The 25,617-nt window shown below is 53.2% G+C and overlaps 3 protein-coding genes and 1 non-coding gene across 4 annotated transcripts; 3 read left to right on the top strand and 1 right to left on the bottom strand.

Annotated features, from left to right (window-relative positions):
* Positions 1-12,092: 12,092 nt before the first annotated feature.
* On the top strand, positions 12,093-14,515 carry BNI4 (bud neck involved protein; the record flags this gene model as incomplete). The annotated part of the gene is made up of 2 exons (XM_065758134.1): positions 12,093-12,974; positions 13,112-14,515. 2 exons carry the CDS (start codon positions 12,093-12,095, stop codon positions 14,513-14,515), a joined length of 2,286 nt encoding a protein of 761 aa, XP_065613276.1.
* Positions 14,516-15,864: 1,349 nt separating this feature from the next.
* On the top strand, positions 15,865-17,650 carry DUS1 (tRNA dihydrouridine synthase; the record flags this gene model as incomplete). Its single annotated transcript, XM_065758133.1, is given in 4 exon segments — positions 15,865-16,017; positions 16,113-16,733; positions 16,759-16,891; positions 16,905-17,650. 4 exon segments carry the CDS (start codon positions 15,865-15,867, stop codon positions 17,648-17,650), a joined length of 1,653 nt encoding a protein of 550 aa, XP_065613275.1.
* Positions 17,651-21,619: 3,969 nt separating this feature from the next.
* N0V96_007791 lies at positions 21,620-21,709 on the bottom strand. The gene has a single exon. It is a non-coding gene; the product is annotated as a tRNA-Val (tRNA).
* A 587-nt stretch (positions 21,710-22,296) lies between these two features.
* Positions 22,297-23,155, top strand: HIS6 (Enzyme that catalyzes the fourth step in the histidine pathway; the record flags this gene model as incomplete). Its single annotated transcript, XM_053196419.2, has 2 exons — positions 22,297-22,786; positions 22,869-23,155. 2 exons carry the CDS (start codon positions 22,297-22,299, stop codon positions 23,153-23,155), a joined length of 777 nt encoding a protein of 258 aa, XP_053046070.2.
* Positions 23,156-25,617: the final 2,462 nt, after the last annotated feature.

The following is a 25,617-nucleotide window of genomic DNA, read 5'->3' as shown; positions in this document are numbered from 1 at the left end:
CGGGAATGGACTTGGAGGGGTATATGAAGTGGTATTGTTGTATATTCAGGTGAGGGGGCATAGGGCATAGTTTATCAGATGGAACATATACACTTCCAAGGCAAGGTGCCCGTCCGGATGCCACCTGCCTCACGAGGCCATATTCGTCCCCGTTTTCCCTCACCCGAAGATGAATCACACGCTTCACGTGCCTTCTTTCCAAGACATCGAATTTCCACTCTTTACCTACGTCGCCCTACACCGGCAACAAGATGAACATGGAAGAAATTTCATCACCTTCGTTCAATATCAGGCGGCTTGGGAGCTCACGGATGAAAAAAATGACGATAATCATATGAATAGAAGCACGGGGGGGTCCAATGGCGCTAAGAGAACTACACTCCAGCTCTGCTAACTCCTTCTTCTTCTTCCTTTCACCCCCTTCCCCTATTTGTGTTGACCAGTTTGCTGATTGATTCACTATGATAAAATCACAAGACATATAAGAACGCCCGGGTGCATAGTGTCGGTGATTATAGCTGTACTACGTATATATGCATATTGTCGCTCATGGTTTCCTTTGGAAGCTAGAGATCATTTAGTTTGCACCCCCTCCGCCCTAGGTAGTAAAGCCGGAGGAACAAGAACCCTCACATAGGTAAGAGTACCTAGATAGCCGTATCTATCTTAGCCCGTCATCGAGCGGTTGTATTGAAGGGCTATGAACCAGAAAGCATGTCGAAAGAACCACGAGAATACCCAGCGGTGCGAGAAAGAGCTTTACTCAGCCATCGCCGGTATACATGTTTGACTTTGTACTACATGCCGACTTGCTCCTTGTTGTGTCTTTCCGTTTTGTTTCAATATTGAAGCCGTTTCCATCAGGTGCCGCACGGCGAGAGACAATAGGCTCCTCCCGTGAGCTTCTAATGCCAAGGTGAAAAGAGTAAGGTAAGTAGAGCAGGAAGCGGATGTTGGGAAGCCAGTCGATGATTTTGAGCATCCTAGTCATGTCACAGTGGCGCACAGCATGTACACCGCTTTTCTGGAACATTGACTTCTGGAATACGTCAACCGTGACATAGTATCGACGAAGGAGACATGGTCACGAATCTGACGCTGCCTACCGGGGTGATTTGTCCCTCAGCCAGAACCGTCCCGAGGTCAATATGGCAAGGGACACTGCGTGAGTAGCAAATCAACCAATATTTAGCTACTACGCTCACGACGCCTTGCCAACACAACGTGAATGACGTACTTATCAAGGCGACACACACACTATCTGTGCCACCCGCGGGAGACTCCTACACGCCAACGGCCCGCCTACCCCGATTGGAGCGGAGACACACCACGGCTCGGGCCCGATGGTAGAGATATCTCGGAAGCCAGATGGCCGATAGTCGTGCAACCCACTCGCGTGCCCACCCATCAGACGACGCGATCCCCTTCGGAGGCCCGAACCAAATAGCCCAACGCCCACGCACAACATCGGCAAGCCAAGGGGAAAACGTCTAAGGGGAAAAGTTTACTCATCCATCGTACAGCGTCCCGCAAGCCAAGTGCGATGCCGCCCGCATCCCGCCCATTGGGTCGGGCGGTGACCCCCTTCTTTTCCCTTCACTGCAAGTAAGTAAGTGTTCAGCGGAACTTGCCACAGAACCTGTTTGTTTCCGTGGAACAATCTCAGAGAGGGCTGAGAGGGAAGCGTGTCAGTCTCCCGCAGCAGGTTCCGCGCCGGACCCGACATTGAACGACCGGCCACGCCGCTCATTGATATAGGAAAGCCCTCGGTATTGTTGATACTGTTGCACGGCGTGCTATACTACTGCAGGTGACGGCGTACGGTAGTGGACCGAAGGGCCCGTCTTTCGCGGCCGTCTGGAGTATGACAGCCTCTACCCGGCTTGGCTCGGAAGAGTGATGGTGCCGCTGTGAACATGAAGGCCCCGAAAACAGGGATGGATACGGATGCGGACAGAAACTTCAAGAGAAGGACGGGCGGCAATGCTCCATCTGCACAGTCACGCTGCGAAGTGAATGCCTTTGTCGAGTCTCGTTTGGTATCTCGGCCAGGAAGGTCGCCTCAATAGTGGAAGCGGTCGGTACAGCCATGGTGTCGTTTCGCTCACCAATGGTCAGTTGACGGCCATAAGCGGGGAATAACTCACCTCTTAAGGCCCCACATGTCCAGGAATGGCTTCCGTTCGCATGGATAGAGATGAGGACTTCCAAGTTGGAACTGAACATGAGCCATATCCAGTGGGTTCGGTAAAGTTGGATTGCCTAGAACGGCGGGCCATTGGACTGGGATACCTGTCTTCTTGGTCTCTTTGAGGATTCTGGCCGTCTCGAGGTGCTGTGCTATTGGGGGCCAACTCATCGCAGTGGCTGGAGCGCGCGGCCGGCTAACCTGGGCCTGACGATTTATTGAAATGCTTTAATTGGCATCACCTTTGATCATTTCTCCGATGACTGTGGCTTAAACCAGCACAGAATTAGTTACTGAGCCTCGCTAATCGCTCGCGGAAGACGTCTTGGCCTCCCGGCCTCGGCAGGATATACTGATTAGATGAGAGTGATCCGTGGCATGGAACTGATGAGTGCGGGGATTGAGGTTGGGTTCCGTTCATCTCACCGCAACTGATCCGTGATCCATCATCTAGGATGGGGCGTCCCCGTCAGACTTCAGTGGACAAACTCGGGGTCATGCCCGGTCTTGGCCACGCCATTCGCAAGCCCCCTCGGGCCCTGGAATCGTACCCACGCGTGGAGGAGAATGGGTCCTGCAAGATATCACCGATGGGCCGGCCAGTGTGGCCTCATCGGGAGAGCTTCGCGCCATTGCCTTTTGTCCTGCATAGTTTGCATCGCTTGCAGCGCTCGTGGTGCGCCATCTGCTGCAGCTAGAACTTGATCGAAATACTTGCGTTGCCTTTTTCACGATCAATTGGAGCTGCGATTCGTCGCGGTTGTCGCACAGGGCCCGCCAGAACGGACGACGAAATAGAGACGGTCTGTCTCTGGTAAAATGATCGTCACCCGTCATCCTGCCGCTAGACTATACGGGCGATGGCGTTGTGGATAGTCGCGCTGCCGACTAGAACACGACGCCAGGAACCCACAACCCTTGATCGTGGGGCGACAGAAGATGCTGTGCAAGACTGCGAGTGAGCCCCTCAGTCCTCAACTCCTTCGACTCTCAAGAGCCACTTGTTTCGCTCCATGACCGAGAGCGGGCCTCCTGATCTGGCACTGTCGTTCGTGGCTTGCTTGCGCCAGTCTGTGGGCGAAAACGGGGGGCCGCGCAACTGGTGAGGCAATCGGCAAAAACTCTCGATAATTTCCACTTCCCGCCATGGGGAAAACAATGGCCAAACACCCCATGTTCGAGATTGCTGAAGCAGAGGCTTCTGCTACATTCTGAGAGACCGCCTGCGATTTCATCTCTGCAGAAAATTGCGAAACAAGGGTGCAAACTTGGAATCTCGGGCTGTTCTGCATAACAGTAGTCGTAGTATAGGCCATCGAGGATACGCCATGGCGACTTTCATGGATCAGACCCTGAATATCCCACTGCTCATTTGTTACGTACTATGGATAGTATGTGCGTGTACAGTGTGTTGGCAGGGTCACAACTGGCAGCCAAGCAGCAAACCCCTCAGAACGCTGTTGATGGCTGCTATCCAACCCCGAAGCGATCACTACCAAGTCGGTCCGGGGCCAAGAAGATCATGATAGGACAATCTCCACACAATGCGTCTGATCTTCAGCGATGCTGCCAGGACATCCGCAGAAATCATGGATTCGACCTTGGAGGAGGCGTCGAGTCGTTGTCCATCCTGCACTGTGCAAGGTTGATCCAGATAGAAGACTAAGATGGACTGCCCTGCTCTCACATACTGTCACTGACTGTTGGGTAGAGCTCGCTGTGCTTGCGTTGATAGGACATCGTCTTGCGTTGTGCTGCCAAATCCATCATTCAGATCCAGCGATCCAGGGACACTATCATGCAAATTAACACAGGCTTGACGGGTCTGTGCCGCGAGACTGTTAGAATCTCGAGAGTACATTTCCCTCTGAACCGCGCTGTTGCTCGTTTTTTTTTTGTTTTTTTTTATAGAAAAAAAAAGGGTCGCTCGCGTTGGTGCGGTCGATTCCCCCGCAAGGCCTGAGAGCGCGCAACAGGATAAGCGCATGTGAAGCTGCAGCGTTGCAGCGGACGGGATCCGGGCTGAACCAATAATGGCTCGCCATTGCTCCCCCGCACTGCATCAGAAGAAATGATGGATTGAAGCCATCCCAGTTGACCGAGATGAGGAAAAAGGAAGCCTTCTCATGCAGCCGGTCGCGCCTCTGTGCTTGTTGTCATTGCCGGTGGCGGGTGGATCGGACGCGGTGGGCGCGCGACTGTCGAATAAGGCATCACCGTAATTATCAGCCCTTTGACGGATGGGCCGCTCATCACTAGGTATTGGAAACCGTGCTGGGCTGAAGCTTGGGGGCCAGGTGAGATTGAAACAGCCGACAGAAGAAAAGACCCGTGGGCTCGATACCCGCATGGGCTAGTCCAGACGCTGAGCGCGCCTCCTCCCAACCGAACAATTCGAGAAATACTCGGCCCTAGACGCAAGGAAGTTGCTAGAAGGGCATCACGAGCCCAGACACCCGATTGACGAGGGAGAAGAGTGGGACATGTGGTCCGTGGAAGCTCATTGCACTCTGCTTCGGCACGACATCGAGCGGACGGATAGTGTAGAGCTCTCCATGAGCTTCCACCGGACACGATGCTGAGTGCCGATACACGACTCATCGAGCATCAAAGCAGGCGCCATGGTTTTTGTGCCGCTGCTGTTATTCGGTGTATAAGAGTCTCTTGACAAGCATCAGATCGGAGGTTAGCATATTCAAGGCTCGAGCTAACCCGTGCAGGCTTATGACCCTGCACATGGAATTGCTACGCAATGCCGTCTCTGTAGATGTGGCCCGGCTTGACTGGCCTGATACGTTGCCGAAGACCGATATGCCCGCGTCATCGAGTACTGAGGTTCCGAGGGGGAGCGGCGGCCCCGTTCGGTGATGTCCTGCCAGATCGGGTCATACTCGCGGGAGAGGACGGCGAGTGCTCCGTACCCTTGGGGGCTTGATAGTGAATATGTACCTACATCGAGATGGTTTATTGGTTGGAACGACCAGTCGAGTTGATTGACGGCCGTACAAGCCCTTCAAAGTCCAAACAGCCCATATGAGCAGAGATAGACTCGCATTGCGGATGGGGTTTCTATCAGTGCAGGTTGCAGGTGAGCTTGTTTCTATGCCGGTGCGCAGCTTCAAGGTAGCGTCATGATCGGATCCAACAATAAAGAGAAAGTTCAGGTCTGGCGAAGCCGCGAAAGGAGAAAAGATTTGGCGACTGGGATCCAGGAAGTCTGCCCATGAGATGTTGGGGACAGGGACTGGGGTGTAGTCGGAAATCTTTCATAATTCCCGCGGAGGCTTTGCTCCAGACAGACAAGCTGAAAGTAACACCTCAATTCTGATTAAGGTAGCCCTGGACTCGTGGAGAAGATGTCGCTGGATGCTGCCGAAAGTCTGTCGAGGATGATGGAAACTTGACTGGACGGTCTGCGCCTTTGGACCGCCAAACTTGCAAGATCGGACGAGCGAGACAACTGCCAGAGCCATGCACGTCTGAACTCTGTCGTGCCGCCTCAGCAGGTTGAGACAAAAGGAATCCCCTTCCTCCAAGCTCGAGGTGGTAGTGGTGACCATAAGCGGTCCCATGCCCAAGTGAATTCTGCTGGCAAGGAAGCACCTGTCAATATGGAAATCACATACCGCACGCGTTGAAGCATCGGCGGTTGGAACTGTCGTTTCAAGAAGACAGCGGCTCGTTTCTGTCGAGAGAATCGAGTCACCCTAGATCAATCACCCGTCACCTAGCCTGGGCTTTGCCTCGCGCCTGCAGGAGGTGCGAGCCGTTGGCTCCTACTGCCTCCCTTTCAGACGTTCTCGGCCAAGGTCATCGCCTGCGAAGCATCTTGGTGATTGTCTTTGCCCTAGGCGGAGCTTCCTGCCAGGCACAGACGCCCGCAATGCTGATGCCAATCAGTGTCAGCAATAAGAGAAGCGGATGAGAGGCAACGGCTGCGGCGGCGTGGTTAGGAAAGACAGGGTAGATATCCGTCCGCAATACTGACTGTACTCGAAAACTGAACGCCGGTCGTCAATTCAACTTCTCGTCCACACTCCTCCACCTTTGCCGTTGTCCTGCAATCTTGTTCGACGCCGCTCAAAATCTAGTCGGACATGATCTGATCTTCTGACCAACCTTGACCCTGTATGCTTACTTCAGCATTGAGAAATTGAGTGATGACCTGGTACAGTGCTTGGATGCATCGTCTGTGAATAGGCTTGTTCGAGCTTTGCAAAAGACCAGCAAGGCAGCCCAGGACCACGGGCATGGGCGCATCATCCATGGTAATTAAGTGCTCCCTGGCTGGGCATGGCAAATCTCGAGATCAATGCGTAGATGGAATGGAAAAGCAACATGAGCTGCTCAAAAAACCAGTTGTGCTCGGGGTATCCGCACTCCCTCTGTGCAGCAACTTCATGGTTTGCTCCAGCGGCCCCATTTGTTCTCGAATACACTTAAATAACCTGCACCACAGGGCTGAAGTATCTGTCAACCAGATGGAGTTTGTGCGTTGCATAGCAAAGAGTATTCTCAGTCAGAAGCAAATTGCTTGCGACGGGGCGTCTCCTTGTTCGTTATGCTGGCGGGTCCTGGCTTGTTTCGATGGTTGCTGGCGGAAACCTTCCCTTCATTTCCAAAGCATGAGCTCTTATCCGTACGAATAGCTTGCGATGCGGAGTACAGAAAATTAGCTGGAGCTGTCCGTTGGCCTTCCCCAGCCAGAGAGGCCTGCATCATCTCACCGCAATTCAAGCTAGCTCTTTGTATCTCAAAGGTGCCTGTCTCATGATACAGGCTGAGAGCCGCACCGGAGCAGTACCTGCGTGCGTACTCTGGCTTCATTTATAATCGCACTTGTGCTGGCTTGGTTGGATCTGATGTTCCGCATCTGTACCTTTACGAACTTGATATCGTCTCGCATCTTCGAGCCTCCTGCTAGATTGCTAGCATGCGAGCACATCATATCTCATCGGCAGGGGCGCCGGAAAGTTGTAGGGGCCGCAACGCCGCCGCCGCATCGCCGCGAGAAGCGATCATGGCCCGTTAGCAGGCATGCTAGTCTGTTAGCCTGCTAGCGTCGTTTCCACCTCATCGTTGCGAACGAGAACCCGCCTGTAGCCTGTGAGAATCTCGTGTGTGCGTGTCGTGCTTGCTCTGCTTGTCGTCGCGCTCGAATAGGTGCTCCGTACTGTGTGTAGCTGTCGCCGCCACTTGCGGTGCGAGAAGTATATTTACGAAGTGGGCCGCTCATAGCGTTGCCCCTTTGCATGTAAGTGCTCGTGCATCCCACGTACAACATACCTCGAATGTCTCTCCATTGCCCGCTTCTGGTGTGCCACTGGCAACCCGTTGGTCGTTGGCCGACGACTTGTCTTGTGGACCCCTGACTGATCTCTCGCCGTGGACTAAATATAGTGTGAGAAAGCGAGCTAAGGCTCAAAGTCAAAGGAAGAACAGAAAGGGCGAGTATGTATGGAAGAATGAAGGAGTAAAGAAGGGAAGCTCTAGTGAGGTCATGAGCATTGCAATATCAACGAGTCTCAAGACCAGATCAGATCGGAGCCTGGGCTCTAGCCAACGTCATCAGCGCTGTCAAGAGCGGCCGGCCGAATGAATCAATCGGGCAGGTCGGGGTGCAGCCTAGTGAGCGTGGGCTATTGTATCCTAACTAGGTTGTGAATACAGAGTACGGATATAGTGAGCGTGTAGATGAAGTCAAGGATCGACTGCCTGAGCGGCACCGAGAGCGTCTCCTGAAGACCGTGGGTAAGACAAAGTCGCACGGCAAACCTGCCTTCTTTCTGCGAGGCGTCGAGGTTCGGATATAAATCACGTCTTCCGGGTTTGTTGGTAGGATGTTGCTGATGTCGCCAAGCTGCGGCGTCCATCACGAACGGCCTCCCCCATCTTACTCTCCTGTCGGTGACCCCCCGGACGCCCAGGCCTTTTGGATCAAGTGCGGCGGCGGCAATACCTCAAGTATGCTCCATTCTCCCAAATGCCCGCATAAGTAGAACGAATTGGCCTTGTCTCTTGCTCGTGGGGTGGGAGGCGGAGGGTGGACAGAGCAGGCTGGTGAAGTGACCCTGCAATTTTTTCCCCTGTCGAAAACAGGGGACGCCATCCCTTCCGATATGCAGGTAGCATTACCTCACCACCTCTAGCATGGCAAAGCCACCATGGTGGGGTACTTTGTAAAGTTGAATACGGAGAAGCGTTCCCTTCTGCCCCTTCGTATCCGCCGATTATCACACGTAACCGGTGACTGACGACTGCACCCGCGCCGTAGACTGCACTGCAGAAGGGGGAGAGACAGCTCCAGAGACAAGATTGAGGCGAACCAGATGGTGATTGGCCAGGAGTGTTGGCGAGGCATGTTGTTGTACCGCCGTGGCGGTCTGTCGTCTAGTCCGCCGAGAGATGCATCGAAGAGATAGGTAGATTTTCTAGCTGGTGAATCCAGATGGTCCAGAAAAGTGCGAAAGAATCTAGGTAGCATACATGCGTCCCTTGGTGGGATCTGCTGATGGGCTGATGACATTGGTCGAGCCGAAGAATCTGCATTTCGTCCCATCGTGTAGGAGTCTGGAGCCTAGGTGCCTAGGTAGTGGGTTTGGGTGTGTATGTGTGTGTGTGTGTGTGTGTGTGTGTGTGTGTGTGTGTGTGTGTGTGCGTGTGCCTCAATCCCGAAGAACTGGCTCTCTGCTGGATTTCAGCACTTGGGCACTTGGGTAGCTTGTACATCCACATAGTGCTGTCGTGTACCAAGCGTAAGGGTCCTCTGGCGAGGGAGGCTGAAGAAGCGTACCGCTACCGTGAAGACTCGGCAGTGTGAGGTCAGATAACCTAGCACGGGCGAGCTTTAGAGCGCCAACGTTGAGGGGAAGGGCTTCAAGAGCTGGGTGTTTCGTTTCCGCCTCCTTGAACGATTGTTTGACGCGCTATGGATTGACGTTGCGCGTTGAACAAGTCTCTGAGGCGGTGTTGCATCTTTGGGTCTTTGAGTTGAAGCTCGAGCATCCCATCTCTCTCATCTGACAGTGCCCGGACCTATGCCCGGTGCCGCAAGGGAATGGCGGTTGCAGGTAACGGTGTTGTTCTTTGCATGCACAAGAGTTGAGATGATCATGTTGAGCGTGCTGCTAGGTATTCATAAGGTTGTTTATGTAGGGAGTATGAGGTGGTTGTATCGGCAGCGCTCTTGCTTTTGCGGTTGTGCCATCCATCCCTTTGGCGATGCTGATACCTTAAGGACTACCTTACCTACCTGAGTACGTTAGGAAGTGATTAAGGTACCTAGTTACTCCGTACACTACGTTTACGAAGTAGCAGTCAATAGGGACGGGCGCGGCATTGGTGGACCGGCACGGTAAGTGTTGGATTGAATGTTGTGGTTTGTGTTTTTTGTTGTTTCCCGAATCCCTTGGGGCTTCCTCATTCGGGACACCAGGCACACAGGAAGGAGGTACTCGTGGTACTCTGAGCGCGGCGGGCATTTCCAGTCGCCCAGGAGCAAGGGGTAGCGTGGTCGTGATTCGCCGCTTTGCGTTCATCCGCCCAATGAGAGATTGCCAAAATTCTCCAAGCCGCCTACTGCGTAGAAATACGTCCTCACGTCCTTCCCATGAGACCAAGGGACGCGTCCTGGCCTTTCCTGTTTGGGTTATTTTCGAGAGGGATTTGGGGGGTCCGCCCTGTGTGCAGGCGTTATGGAGAAGGAAAAGAATAACAAGGGTAACGGTATAGTCTCACACATGGCTGGATAACCTCGATTCCTACATACCCTCCTCAGTACATTGATACATGGAAGGGGCTCTCCTGAGTCCTCAGTAACTGAACCTCTCATCAGCTCAGGTAATTCGCTGATACGTTGATGGCTTACTTTGTGATATCTCGCATAAGAGAGTGCTGAAGCAAGCACAACCGACGGTTTACCCATCATGTCAAGTGAATTTTTTATTTTTTTATTTATTTAAATAGCTCGCTCTGTGTATATGACGCATGTGTTCATTATATCCGTAAAAGGAGGCCCTATAGTAAGTAAAGGGTCGAGTTGTAGAATGGAAGGCAATGAGCAGGCAGATAGTACGCTGATATGGTCCTCAACGTACTACGGATGGATAGGAGTGGAAGGTATTCGTACTTTGGACCGCACTTGCAGGACTAAACTGGACCAGTCAGATACGATGGCGTTGGACTGGGGCACCCGGTCTGCCGCAGGAAAACACAGGGTACATGGGATCAAGGGAAGGGGACCTGGCTAGGATCAAGGCCGTGGTGGATTGTGCATTTACAAGCCTGCACATGTATCTCTATCCGCATAAACAGCCGGCGTGGGTACTTTTACGATCCGTTTCCTGCGCTAGGTACCTTAGGTACGGAGTACTGTGTACGCAGTATGGTCTCTAGGAAAGTGGAACTCCATCGACGCCTGGCTCCAGCAGACCAATGCAGCACCATGGGCCATCGGTACGATACCAAAAACCTTCCCTTTTGGCAATCTCCATTTCGACCCTTCACTGCGCCTGCCCACCCCGAGCCGCCATTTTGCCTGAGAGAAACCTCCTTCTCCTCCTCTCCTCCTGGGAAATCCCTCTCATCACACTCGACTTGTTCTCTCTGTATCCCCTCAAAAAAAATATCCCGTTTCTTCTCTTCCCTTTCTTTCCCCCTTCTTCCTTCTATTCTTCCCCCATCCGCCGCCTCTGCCCCCAATTCCACCCTCGTTCCCCTAAATCCCAATCCACATCACCAACGTACCCTCTTTCACTCCCCCAAAACAATTAACGGAATTCCCAAGAGGTTGCCTGACTCTCAGGGTCCCTTTCCCTACTCGGACCAATCTTCTCTTCCCCCGTCTCCTCGTTGCCACCCCCGAATCGCACTTTGCATCTCCGTTACTGCCGCCTCCTTTCCTTTCCACGTGTCGCCCATTCGTCCTCTAAGAGCAAGGAAGAAAAGAAAGCAACCGACAAAACAAAAAACACAATCACAAACCGCACCCTCTCCACGCTTAACGACTGCAACTTCTTCTTTTTGTGACCCGAAACCTCGAAACACCCTCCTCCTCAAACCCCGAATACAAGACGAGCTTCAGGTTTGCGTGGCTGACTCGTCACCACCTTGACCTGTCCCCGACGATTCTCTAGCTGCGATTTCGAGCCGGATACGAGTGCTTCACATCCCCATGTTCCCGGTCGACTGCTAGCTTTGCTTCGAGTTGTCTCGGTGACACTTGATCTTGCCTCCCTTTGGTCGATTCCTACATCGTCCCGTACGAGTGCTCTATAACCGTCCCTTCGCGGTAGAGGCAAACCATCATCTTTATTCTCAGTACGACGATACTCTCGCTGTAACCCCTGGCCGCAGGCGACCTTCGTTTCCACAATCGCTACCTGTTCCCATCCACAGCTTCCTTCTTTCGAGAAAGAAGTCAGTCGTTTTTGGAACAGAATAACCATTCTTCCATTTCCTACCTTCGTCTAAAAGAGAAAGCAAAAGAAAAAAAAAAGGTTCGTTAGATCCGTACCTTGACTCTGATCGTTGCCGGCGGCCGTTCTCCTGTCGTGTCATTTGTGTGACAGTAGCCAGCCATCCGCTGAGCCTGCTGAGAGTTTGGTGCTGACACCGAGCTCGAGTGGAAAGAGGCTTGCTAACTTGCCTGCCTCGTTCAGTATTCTGCACATTCGGCCAGCAAACCGCTCGGCTCTTTTATCACCCGTCTTCGCCCTCCCTTTGAGTGAGACAGTCTAGCCGTACTTCGAATTCAAACAACTTGCCCGAACATAGGACCGGTGAAGGACTGCTTGTTCACCACTCTTTCCCCTCGACGGCTCCTTGGAATATGGCCGCGCTGGTTCAAACGTACCCACAGCAGACCACTACTGTTACCACTCTCCAGTCAAGACCCTCCGGCAATATGGTCCCAACACAGGCCCAGGCGAATCAGCAATACATGGCTGCTCAACAATCGCAGAGGAACTTTTCAGGTTCCGCCGTGTATCGCGGTAGTAATGCCCCAATTCAGCCCTACGCTTTCACCAGCACCCCGAGTTTGAACACCAACAATCAGTGGCAGCAATATGGCAACGGATATCGCACAGCATCTTCACCTGCGGTGCCGACGCAAGGCGCGCGTCACGGAGGAAGCTCTTCAGTATCAAACGTTGGCTACAACCATGGCATGGGAACCAGCAAAGGAGGTTCGAGGGACGATTCGGGCATTCCTGCTGCTCGCACGAATTCACAGGCCCCGAGGCCTCAGTCGGCGTATTTGGCAGGCAACACGACACAGCAGATGACATTCGCTCAGACCGCTGGGACTAAGACGACGCCTGATAGGTACCGGCGCCCGGCTCTCCAGCAACAACAACCTCGCCAGACTAGCGCCCCGTCAGGCTCAGGCATGGCGACTGTTAGTCATTTGTACAATGATGAGCAAAAGAACGCGTCAGTGCGAGGCCGGAACCCGTCTTTCCAGAGCAGACCAAACAGTTATTATGGTGCGGTTGATGACATGCAATTAAGTCAACAACAAAGTGTGGAAGACAGCAAGCGACTCAGGCGGCGCAGCATGCACTCGCTTGATTCTGCCGATTATCCCAAGCCGCTAACCCCACAGGAATTCTCTCACCCGGAAGATTCCTCCCGTTCCGACCGCGTGCCAACTCCCAAAAACAGCGAAAAGACACTTCGCATCGTCTCCAGTCTTGCACCTCCCGCCGATAACAACATGCATGTCCGCAATGGCAGCGCTGAAAGCCTTGCATCAAGCCGCAGCAGCCATTCCAGACCATCTTCGGTAAGTCTTCACTCCCGGTTTTTGCGGTGTCGCTGGAGGCGCTCTGTCTCCGCCTCATCCCTTCATTCGATTGCCCAATCACGCACTGGCCCAGCCATCCTCAAGTGTTCCATCGCTAACAAGGTTATTTCCACCAGTCTGCCAACCGCAGCGTACCCACCCCCACGGGCAACCCCTCTTCCTCTTCAACTCCTTCACACTTGGATGATGGCTCCTCAAAACAAGATTATCCTAAACTCGTGAATATTCCTCCACGTAGCTCATCGTCAGATGCGGCCAAGAGGCAGTCTACTCCCTCTCCTCTCTCAAAGCCGGTGACCATGGCGACCGACTCGAGTCCCCAAAAACCACCTTCCTCTCTGGGCAATGCTCCGCAACAGGTCTTGTCTCAGAGCACGACTGCGTCCAACAGCAACAACGCTAGTAGCCCCGCAGCCCAGCATTTGGCTGCGATTAACCAGAAGAGTACAAAATCCAAGAGCAAGACGTCGCGATTGCGCAGAGCCTTCTCGTTTGGTAGCGCGGCCGATTTCAAAAGAGCCGCGGGTCCTGAACCTACTATCGACGAAAATAGTGTGTCTGATCCGACCAGATTGCACAAGGAGCCGACAGCGGCCGAAATCTACGATGCAGAACAGGCCGCCATCGCGAAGAAGCAGGAGGAAGGGGGTATCGGGAACAACATTTATGGCGGAAGGCTATTTTCCAGCTCGACAGACAACCTCTCCATTTCATCCACCGCATCGTCTGCCTCAATCATGATCCGTAAGATGGGTCGTGGCATGAAGAAGAGCACTCGTAACCTTGTCGGTCTCTTCCGGCCAAAGTCTGTTATTGGCGTCCCGGCAGCAGATGCACTGGCCCCAGAGGCCAGCCAGGCCGCCGTGTCGATGGTTACCGTTGAAGCCGAGAGAGTCAATGTCAACGCTGACCCCCATGCACAGAACGGCGGTGGCACTGGATTCCCGCATCTGGAACGCAACTCCTTGGATATTTCGAATACTCCTAGCATGGTATCGGAACGTGCAGGAAGTTCAGGTACCGATAGTGCGAGGCGAAAGAGCATTGTCGATGGCGACAAGGAGCGTGCTGAGGCGCTTGCTGCTGTCAGGAAAGGCATTCTGAAGCATAACAGATCAGGCAGCCCTGCTCGCGACCCGCGATCCAACTTCGAGTTGCCCGCAATCCCGAACGTCGCCGATTCTCCCATCTCAACCGCACCCAGCACGCCAAATGACGAGGCCCAGGGCCACAAGCGGTCCGGATCCGTCGCCATCGGTAACGAAGACTACTTCATGACTGCCTTGAGGCTTCGCCAGGACACCAAGAGTGCCCCAGGAACGCCTTCGGGCTCCGCTAAGAGAAACGCAACTTTCTCGCCGAGAATTGTGTTCCACGACACTTGGCCTAGCGGCGAGTACGATCGTAGGGGCGAAATCGCCACCTGCAATCGCCTGACGCCGATGCTAGCCCAGCAGATCAAGGAGGAGCTCAACACATTCAAGATGGTACGTGCTGATCTTGACACCATAGATGGATGAGTCGCTAACTGTTCATAGGAAATGGAAGTTCACGAAAACTCCAAGATTTACACGCACTTCTTCTAACGATGGCTACGCCTGCAAGACGGAATTTCACCACTTTTGCTTCTTGATGACGGGCACCAAACCCTCAATCATGTATTTGAACTACATTTACCATTCGACGGCGTTCAGGAACAGCATCGTACGGAGTCGGGGTGTTTACTATCGTAACTCGACAGCATTTTTCTTGCCTGACTGAGAAGCCTTGCCCGGCCGCCCTTTGTCGATTAATTCTTTTTTTATTTTATTTTAGTATTTTCACAATGGGCGGGAGGTATACGAAGACGGCGGCCGGACGGAACAGCCTTGCAGTAGGCCAGTCAGTGCAGACTACGGGCCGACGGCCTGTTTGCATTTGAGCAGCAATCACACGGACCTCGAGGACATGATGGCGATAATAGCGGTGACCTCTTACACTTTATCAGATGGGCCCAAGTCCTCTGACGAACTAGATGCGAATTTCTGAAAAGATGGCATCACACACACACACACATACACACACGCACACACTTGAGACTCGGTCGAGGTTCAGTGTTTCGATATTTGTTTTGTAAGGGCTTAAAGGACTTTTCGTTACCTGTCGGTTCTCTTCGAGTTACGTGGCCTTCAAAGTTCGTCGGTTCATGAGGAGGCGGAATAGAGTGTGGCTTTTTTTCTTCCAAAAGAACAGCTTAGTCTCAGCGAGGTCTCGATGCTGGTATCGACCGCTCCAGCGAATTGAATAGTTTAGAGCGGACTATAGCGAGCGCGCATGGTGAAAAGTTTGCATGTGAAAAGCCCCGTCCTACGCAAGCAATCCTTTGTTGGGTTGCGTGTGTCATGAATGGTCTGACACACCGTCTCAGTGCTAGAGCTAGATGAGCCTCGAGAAACCGCAGTGTCAGGTACTTGTCTCCGCAGAACGTTTCTCCTTGATCGGCGGGACGACGTCATTTGCTGTAGATGTCAGTTCCCGTTCCCTCGCAGTTCCTTACCTTGGGTTCCATACGTGGGGGAAACACTGGGCCCATGACCCCACCCAATCAGGTAGAGTTTCCCATCTGGGGATTCTCAGCCTCGCACTCTGTTAGTGTGCAAGGCTTAACCAAAAATTTCTGCCATCACAAGCTAAAGTAGAGAGTCGCAGTAGACGTCGAGACGATTTTCAGTCGAGCACGCGATGCTAAACTGGGTCACCTAGTCATCAGGAGTCTTTTTCCCTCTTTTATTAAATCACCGTCGAAATCCTGGAGGGGTTTCTCAAGCTCTGGAGGCTCCGGACGTCTCAGACAACCCGGTTCGCCCGATTCTTGACCTCGACGAGAAGAATGGCGACAGCGACAGAGGCCCCGACCGCGGGGCTTGAGGCCGGAGCATCGGCAGCGGCCGCGACCAGACCGAAGCTGCACGGGCGGGCATTCTATGAGAGTATCGGAAGTCCAAAGTACATACTTGCACCCATGGTGGATCAATCTGAATTTGTAGGTTTTCCCTTTTCTCCCCGAAAAGCTCGTGGTGCGAAGACGCATTGTCTGGGAGCGGGATTGCTAACGATTGCCTGACTGGTGCTCTATAGGCATGGCGAATGCTGAGCCGGTCGTTCATCCTGGCGTCCGAGCAGAAGAATCTGGTGGCCTACACGCCCATGTTCCATGCGCGACTGTACAAAGACACGGAGAATTACCGCCAGTGCCATTTCCAAGCGATCAGACCCGACGACTCGAACGATGCGACTGCGACTGCGACGAACCCGCCGACGACCAAGCCCTGGCTCGACGGCAATCCTGCCATCGACAGACCTCTCTTTGTGCAATTCTGCGCAAACGACCCCGACGCCCTCCTCGGCGCCGCGCTCAAGGTCGCGCCCTACTGCGACGCCGTGGACCTGAACCTGGGGTGCCCGCAAGGCATCGCCAAGAAGGGTAAATACGGCGCCTTCTTGCAGGAGGACCAGGACCTCATCTTCAAGCTCATCAACACTCTGCACAAGAACCTGCCCATCCCCGTGACGGCCAAGATCCGCATCCTCGATACCAGGGCCGCGACGCTGGCGTACGCGCGCAACGTCCTCGCGGCGGGCGCGTCCATACTCACGGTCCACGGCCGGCTGCGCGAGCAAAAAGGGACACCTGACGGGCCTGGCGGATTGGGAGACCATTCGGTGGTTGAGGGGCCAGCTGCCGCCCGAGACGGTGCTGTTTGCCAACGGGAATATACTGCAGCATGCGGACCTGCAGCGCGCGCTGGACGCCACGGGCGCGGACGGCGTCATGAGCGCCGAGGGAAACCTGAGTGACCCCGCTATCTTCAGCCGGCCGCCGGAAGCCGGGACCGAGACGAGGGAGTACTGGCGCGGTAAAGATGGGAGGGGGGTACCGCGTCGACGCGGTGATGAGGCGGTACATGGATATCCTGCACAAGTACGCCGCGGGCCAGGACCCGCCCTCGCGGCGTCCGCTGTTTGTCTTTGGTGACGACACGGCGTGGATGGAGGAGATGGATCGCGCGGAGGCGGAGCAGGACGAGCCGGAGCGGAAGAAGAGGAGGCGGGACGTGACCAACGGGCCTAAATCTGCCAAGAGCCGGGCGCTGAGTCCGAATTACTCGGCGATGCAGCCGCACATGTTTCACCTGCTGCGGCACTTTGTGTCGAAGCACACTGACGTGCGGGACCTGTTGGCGCGGAGCCGGGCGGGCGATTTGGAGGCGTACGAGAGGATTTTGAGCATGGTGGAGAGAAAGGTTGCCGAGGGGTTGATTGAGTACGAGGCGAGGGGCGCCGAGATGTTTGCGGGTGACGAGGTGCTGGGTCCGGAGGCCGATGCCGCAGAGGTTGTGGAGGAGGATGGAGAGAGTTCGAGGGGCGCGGTGAAGAGGTGTAAGAGGCCTTGGTGGGTTGTGCAGCCGATTATTCGGCCTTTGCCCAAGGAGGCTATGGCCAAGGGCGCGGTGTCGTTGAGTAAGAAGGATAAGGCCAAGTTGAAGGCTGCTGGGAATGGGGAGGCGGCAAAGGAGGAGGGCAAGGAGGAGGTAGAGAAGAAGAATGGAGAGAAGGAGGATCAGAGCGTTCAGGAAAAGGTTCTTGAGACTGATGATAAGTTGCTTGCCGGTTGAGGACGGCGAAGGGTTGGTCAAGTACAACCGAAAAATAGATGATTAGATCAATATACCCCTCTCTCCTGAGAATTACACACGGCAGCCTCGCTCTGTCAGATTATTGGACTGAAGCACATATCACGATGTGTAATTTTGAGAAACTGCCCGTAATCCGCAGGTGGGAGAGGCCCCTTCGCCTCACGAGAGCTTCTGCTATCATGTTTAAATCAGCTGCTCGTCCTTCGATTCACGATTTATGACCCAGGCTAGGTGGTGGTTCTGGCGTGGAGCTTTTTGGCCGCAGCCAGAACTTTGGGGGAGGAGATTCTCTGTGGCACGTTGAAGGACGCCTTCACCTCGGCAAAAGCGTAAAGCGAACGCCCGCCGACCATGCGTCTACCTTGTTGCGCCCATATCTATACTACACGGCATATGCCAGAGAAGGTGGTCTTCGAGAGTGCAGAAGGTGCCAAGACGTGGCTAAATGTGACCTTCGGTCAGCTCAATGGCTTATAGAAGCCGAGGGGGGGTATTTGGTCGTGGTGCTCACTACCAACATTCAAATGCGCAATCATGGGATGTGAAAACTGCAATGCATCTTTCCAGCGGCAGATGGACAATCACGCCGAAAGCCTACCCTTTTATTTAGTTCAGATGTGGCTATGCCTTTTGCTAGCATGACGAGGAAGAGCTTGTAGGTTTTCTGGTTCCGGCAACATTATTCTTATTGCTTTGTATGGTAGAGAAATACGGCGTCTGAGTGCATTGATAGATATTGATATGTCGTTGAAGGCTTTTTGGTTAGGGGCGCCTTTCGCTAGTTTCAATGGCTGGTGGACGGCGTCTTGTTTTGTACGATTCTATCACCGCCTATGCCTTTGCAAAGCGTGAGAATATTCAGTCAGGCTACCGCTGCGTTAATGAGGAGCCAACCTAGCACATGATGCTTGATGCCAGGCGAATAGGACTCGGCCTTGGGGCAATCTGACAATCTTGAGAATAGTGTGCTTTATTGTTGAGTATGCCATGGAGATGCTTCACCACTGTTGATGTGGTGTTTGCTGGTTGGGTGTATGCCAAATTTCGACCATAAGAATGGTGTTTTAGAATCACGATAAACCAAGTTCTATCTTCATTTTCGAACGATAGCTGTCCATGCCTATCATTTGCGCCACATTACTGACTATGAGAACGATCCGTTCCTCGAAGCTCTTCTCCATCAGCCTCATCTACTGAATCCGTACTGTCGCATAAGGCTAGGGCTGCTCCCTTGCTTCTACATCCAGCCCATGCGTCAACCCCGCGAGGGAGCTACCTTTCCAGACCGGGATTTGTAGCCTCCAAGTCTCAAACATCGAGAATAGGCAAAAGAGACATCCGCCGAAAAGCACACCAAGTGGCAATAACATGAACCCCCATCTGACACGTATATGAGTGACTGACTCTTGCGTAAGTCCGAAATGGGGGTGGGTTTTCAGCGAAACGTCACGCATCCACTTGGTCATTGCGAGGGCGGCTATCTCGAACGTGGCAGTTAGATTCCGGGACTTGCCGAGTTCGTTGATCACAGAAGGCTGTTCAGGTTCGAATGAATCAAAGGTTGGATAGACAAGTTGCTTCGATGCGAACGGAGGAGAACGCCTGGCAAACCTATCCACAAATGCAGCCGTCAGTGTCGCGGCGGCGGCCTGAGATATGAGAAATGGCCCTTTGTATTCGCCCAATAGTGCTGTGACGTTATGGTACGCCGGTATGTCGAGCTGTAATGGTGTTCGCTGGAATTCTTCGAGTTGGTGAAAGTCAAGTGTGTAATTCGACATCTCGTTGAAGACCTTGGATGAGTTAGAATAATCCGTTTCCGAAACCGCCAAATAGGAGTCGAGGTTTCGAATCGAATGTGAGCCGAGAATCTCTTCGTGTAGAACACCCTTTTTGACACTGGAGCGGTAAATGTTGGTGCAGAATGACAAGGCACATTCAAGGGCAGTGGCCTCACCGGATGGCTTTCTGCTTTTCCGAGTGCTGGGGGTTAATCTCATCATGGCAAATGAGACAAGTAATAGCGTTGAGTTTTGGAATGATAGTGTGCTCCCAGGCTGTGTAGTAGACTGGCTTGTGAGCTCGACCTGTGGCCCCCAACCGTCATCGAAGTTGGAAATGTTCATGTTCATCGTCGGAAGTTCGAATTTGGTGTAAGGAAACTTAGTAACAAAGTTCTCTGTAGTATTCGGAACCGTAACGGCTTGGTCGAAAAAGACTGCATGGCCTGTAGACTTCAACAAGTGGCTTGAAATGTCATTGCAGGCGCTGCAAACTGCCAACGAGGCATGAGGATGCCAGGTACAGTTACCAGTTACACAAGTGAAAAAAGGTTGCTGGTTGATGTAGGAGTTGAGATTGTTGAATGCCGTCCAGATGGCGGAGAGTGAGCCGAGATCGTATTCGAGGACGATTGGTTCGATTCTGAGCGGCTCTAATGGCTTCGGCATTGAGATGAACGAAACCGGATCCTCACCACTAGTTGTTACCTTACCGACGTCGAGTATCTTCAGGCTGCCAATCTTGGCCTCCATACCTTCCCCATACAATGGGACTTCTTTCTCGTAGAGTTCGATGATCGCCTGGAGAAAAGGCTCGAATCCGAGCAAGACAATCGTTGCCAGAGCACCGAAACATACCCAATGCCTGTGGACAACGTTCAGTCGAGTACACTTCATCGTAACGGGCATCAAAGTAGGTACCTGTGCTTGATACGCTACAGAAGACGTGCGCTTCCCAAAGGGCCACGTCCCGCTTCCTCAAACCGGTCGTAACTTATCACGTAATCATCCTGACGCTTAAACCAGTTCCATTTTTCCTGACTTAAACAAGCACCAATGGCAAATGCAAGAGTAGCCCGAGATATCGTCCCCAGGATGGAGACGATTGTGTTAAAGGTGAGGAAGAAGGACCATGTCGATAACGGCTTTCCGTCGTACGCTAGTAGAAGGGCAGCGACCGTGACCAAAGCTTTAATGCTCAGAACAAGAGCGCAAATCTCTAGTATCCAGCCGGACACGCTGGAGCTGCCCTTTGAATATTGGCTCTTAGTCCTGTCCAAGGTGAGGCTGTTAGTCTCGGTTGTAGGCTCGTTGACCGCGTTTGTGTTCGAAGCCAAACATGAAGTCTGGGGTTGGTAATGAGCCCCATGGTCTACGCTGATTGAGGTTCGCGGTACCAATGATGCATCTATAATTTCCGGGACGGGCTTTCGTGGTATCGCCATTATGACTGTTGGCTCAAGAAGGTTGCAGACGGCCGTCGAGTGAAAGATACGCTCAGTACATATGTAGGCTGCCTCACTGGATAGGAGGCTGACCCAGTGCTACACCGAGAAATTTTGAAGGCAGCTTTCATGTCGGTGGAAGTATTTGTGCTCCCAAAAGGCATCGCCAGTCACATGGCTGTGAGCCTCAGGTGGGATAGAATGCGGTAGCGCATGACTTTTGTGACTGTAGCTCTGACATGGTAGGACTTGGTATCGAGGCCGTGACTCGGTTTCTCACAAGTGACACAGGTACTCACTATACGAATGGGCATCACTACCTTCGGGCGATTTTGTTCAACATTCGTGCTGTCGAGAACAGGCAATAGGTAGCACCTACTTTGGCTGAGTGATTGGTCGGCTGAAGTAGCACACTGGCTTGGAAGCTGGCCTTTGCTACACGGAGCTCGGTAAGAACGCGCAGATAATCGGCTCGATGAGTTATTCATGGCAACACTTACTGCCTATTTCCTACCAAGGTATCCCGGCCTGATACGGATCGATTCGTGGAATCATAGTTATCCAGGACTCGAGCAAAATGGTTGGTGGCGGTTCCCCGAGTTTGGCGGACGACAGCATTCATCTTGCTGTGAACGTCGGAACGTGTCAATTGTATGTTAAATGAATGGGGATTGGAACAATTAATGTCAACTGGTCCAAAAATCCAAAAGACTTAAGTACTGTGACCGCGGCAGGGTTCGAACCTGCGACCTCCTCGGAGTTCAAGTGTTCACATTGTGAACGAGGAATCATAACCACTAGAACACACAGCCGGATTTGTTGGAAGACCCCGTCAATCGAGAGCTCTAGTATCGTCCAAGCTCCCTCAGCAGCGAAATCTAGGTGATTCAGATTCAGAGGGCTTTGCGTCACATCGAAGGGAAGACCGTGAAAAGGTTGTCGAAGTATCATATGCCTGATGCTTTGTTTCAGTTTCAGAAAGAGAGTGGTTTTCTGTTCTCCCAGTATTAGCTCGAAGGCTTGAGTTTGTGATTGAATTTGGGCCGATGCCAGCTTAGACTGAAAGAAGTACCGGCTTAACACGTTCTACGAACGTCTTTACGAATTAGCCCTCGCCGATCGAGGAAATGGTATTGCAATATAATGCAGATTTGAAGTACAGTCTCAAGAAATAGGCGATTGAATTCGACATTCCAATTGACTGGATTCAAGGTGTGTAATTTAGCCTGAAACCTCACAGTAAGAGAACGGTTGTTAGCCTTGCACCGACATCGCAACTACGGCAACCCCACCATCCACACAAAATTGAACAGGAGGGGTCAAGCAGTGACGCAGCCGTGGAACTCGAGTTGATAGAACTTCTTCAAACCACCAGAGTATACACCAACACACATCCAAAATGACACGGTTTCGCCCCTGTATAGACCTGCACGCCGGGCAGGTGAAGCAAATCGTCGGCGGCACCCTCGACAGCACAACAGCCGAGCTCAAGACCAACTTCGTGTCGACGCACCCGCCGGCGCACTTTGCGCGGCTGTACCGAGACAATGAGCTCACGGGCGCCCATGTCATTATGCTGGGGCCCGGAAACACCGAGGCCGCGCGGGAGTCGCTCAAGGCGTGGCCCGGCGGGTTGCAGGTCGGGGGAGGCATCAACGACACGAACGCAAAGGAGTGGGTTGACGCCGGCGCGGAGAAGGTCATCATCACGTCGTACCTCTTCCCCGAGGGACGGTTCAGTCAGGAGAGGCTGGATGCGGTGCTGCAGGCGCTTGGGGGCGATAGGGACAAGCTTGTCATTGACCTAAGCTGCCGACGGCGCGGAGATGACAGGTGGTTTGTGGCTATGAACAAGTGGCAGACGATCACGGACATGGAGGTCAACCAAGGTATGTTTTCTAGTGGCACCGCTTGATGGTTCGAGGTGTGTGTGTGTGTGTGGTCAAATGGCTGGCTGACTGTGTGTTATAGAATCCATCAAGCAGCTAGAGCCGTATTGCTCGGAATTCCTCATCCACGCGGCAGACAACGAAGGTCTGCAAAAGGGCATCGACGAGAAGCTGGTGGAGAGGCTGGCCGAATGGTGCAGTCTGCCCGTGACGTACGCCGGCGGCGGTAGGAACCTGGAGGATCTGGAGATGGTGAAGAAGCTGAGCAAGGGCAAGGTGGACCTGACGATTGGTAGCGCGCTGGACTGTTTCGGAGGCAACGGGGTCAAGCTGGAGGAGTGCGTTGAGTGGAATAAATCTCAGGAGTAGGAAAGTAAAAAACCAAAAAGTCGAATGCCCACAATCAACAATCAAATCAACACTTGTCCCGGGATGACAGGCGTCACATCCGGCGCGGCGGCCGTGCAACTTAGCTGGAGGCGAGCGGCGATGTTGTTTCAGCCAGTGCAACGAAGCAACGGTGGGGAGATGCGCTAGAAGAAGCGAGCACAAAGAAACAAAACAGGCACAATGGACTCATGGGGCTGGTGTAAAACGCACGATGTCGGCGCAGACAGGCACTAGTCCCAACGTCTCCTCTTTCCACTCTAGTTTTGCGGGTGCGAATAGGTCGGTTTTCCTCGCTCTCGCGTGCCGACAGGATCCCGGGGGCGCGGGTTTTCTTGCTAGATAAACTTACGTACATACGTACGTACATTGCATCGTATCGTACATGAGGAAAAGAAGCCCTGCGTGCCCTGCGTGCCCTGCACGATGGTGTGCGTCGGATCGGAAAGTCTGTTGTTGTTTGGCCCCTCTTTCGTCTGTCGCTCCTCCTCATCGTGGCTCCTCTCTTGGGGCTGAAGAGGAGGGAGGGGCCAGGATATTGCGCAGTGTTTGGGGGCCAGCAGGTGCTCCTGGCTCTTGTGGACTGGATCGGAAGATGAGTAGGAAGGAGGAGGAGAAGCCTGGAGGGGAGAGGGAGGATACGTGGATCACACTTGACAGGCAGGACCACCAGGAAGTCAATTGCGCTGCACAATAGGACGGCATTCTCGCAAAAAATGGCTTTGCGCCGGCGGGGGCGGGGACAAGACGGTGCAGCTCTTAGGAGCAAAGTCCGGGCGCGGCGGACGATCTTTCTCGGTTTTTTATACGCACACATGCAAAGTACTTGTCAACTCGAGTAATTGTATACGAATCAATACAGACGAATCAGCAATTGAGAAAGAAGGGCACACTAAAAAAACAACAATAACAATGGGAAAAACCACGGAAAGTTGCATGGATCAGCAATGACAACCAAAAAAGTCGAGTACAGGCCGCAAGCTCGATAACAACAAGAGCTTCTCTTCTCTTCCGTCTGTTGTGTCGGTAACCCAGAGTGACATTGGATGACGAGAAATCATAACACAGCCCACCCCTGGCGAGCACGGGCAGAGGGGGAACGTCTAAAGCAACAACGAGCCCCATATCGATATCCAGCCGACGGGCTAAAATGCTCAGAGCCCACCAAACCCACCATCTGATGGGATTGTGCGATACGATGCGATGGAGAGAAGCACGACATGCGGGAACCAAGCGTGTGCTTTCCAGGTCTAGGTCAAGGGCAAGGTCTCGACTTCTCTGACGGTTGGTACGGAGTACTGGGGAAGTAAGTCATCACGATGACTTGACCATGGACTGCAACAGCTGCAAGAACCCATGTCCGCAGCTGCTGTTGGCCCGGAGAATTATCATGGTTCAACAACAACATTGACGAGGGGGGGAAGCCGGACAAGCATGAGATGGAGCGTAAGCCTGATGGTTTCGGGCAATAAGCAGCACACTACTACTTCATACATGCAGTGCTGCACAGTCCTTGCGCGCACAGAATCGAAAATCAAGTTGTTGTTGATGAATATTATTCTCCTCTCTTCTTTTGTCCTTCCTTTTCTTGCCCGTGTCTCCTCTCTTCCGCCTCGGATGCTTGCTTTTCTGGCTTGCCTTTAGTCTCTCTCCCTGCAGACGCCGCAGCAGTGACCGACGATCAAGACTGGATAGATAGTTTTCAGGTAGTTATCTTGTTCCGTAGGTATCCGCAGTCAACAGTTACTCGTCGTCTTCGGCATCGAAGGTATAGACAATGAACAGCCATTGGCTAGTACTCGCTCATGTTCATGATGGGATTGCATCGTATACCGCTGAGCAGCGTCACAGAAAGAGTGGGCACGTGCAGTAGACACCCGCCCAAAGCCACCCCTGTCATCGGCCGTTCCCCTCTCCCCAGTGGTCCATTTTCCCATCTCTTGCCATGCTGGATGCTGGCTGGATTGGTGGATGGGTGGATGGGTGGCTGGATGCTGGGCTTCGAAAAGCCTGCTGCCGCCTGCGGCTTGCCAACAACCCCTCGTCCCAACTCTGCCGTCCAAGGTACGTACCCGGTCTTTTTTCGACCCCTGTCACGCCAAAAACCACACTAAACATAACGTCGCCAGGAGCAACGCCACCGACAAAGAGCTGCCTTCCTTGTTTGTTTACTTCTTCCCCTCCGCGCACCAATCATTGAGTCCCCGCCTCAACGTCAACTCATACCGCCCGCTGCCCTTAAACAACACTCGACCACATCGACGCATCACAACAACGTCCCGTTCATCCTCTTGTTGTTTCTCACCACGACCGCCGTCAGGAACGCTATCCCATTACCTGTTGCTGCACTTTGGCGGCATCGCCCTTTTTTGATTTTTTTTGTGTGTGTTGCTGTCGTTTTGCGCTGTTCCCTCCCCCCTTCAGCTTCATCACCCAGCATCCCC

This window comes from Colletotrichum fioriniae (assembly GCF_027942845.1).
Source record: "Colletotrichum fioriniae strain IMI 355084 chromosome Unknown scaffold_9, whole genome shotgun sequence".
In the NCBI taxonomy this organism is placed as follows: domain Eukaryota; kingdom Fungi; phylum Ascomycota; class Sordariomycetes; order Glomerellales; family Glomerellaceae; genus Colletotrichum; species Colletotrichum fioriniae.
The sequence above is the reverse complement of the archived record's forward strand: the minus strand, read 5'-3'. Positions and strand labels throughout refer to the sequence as shown.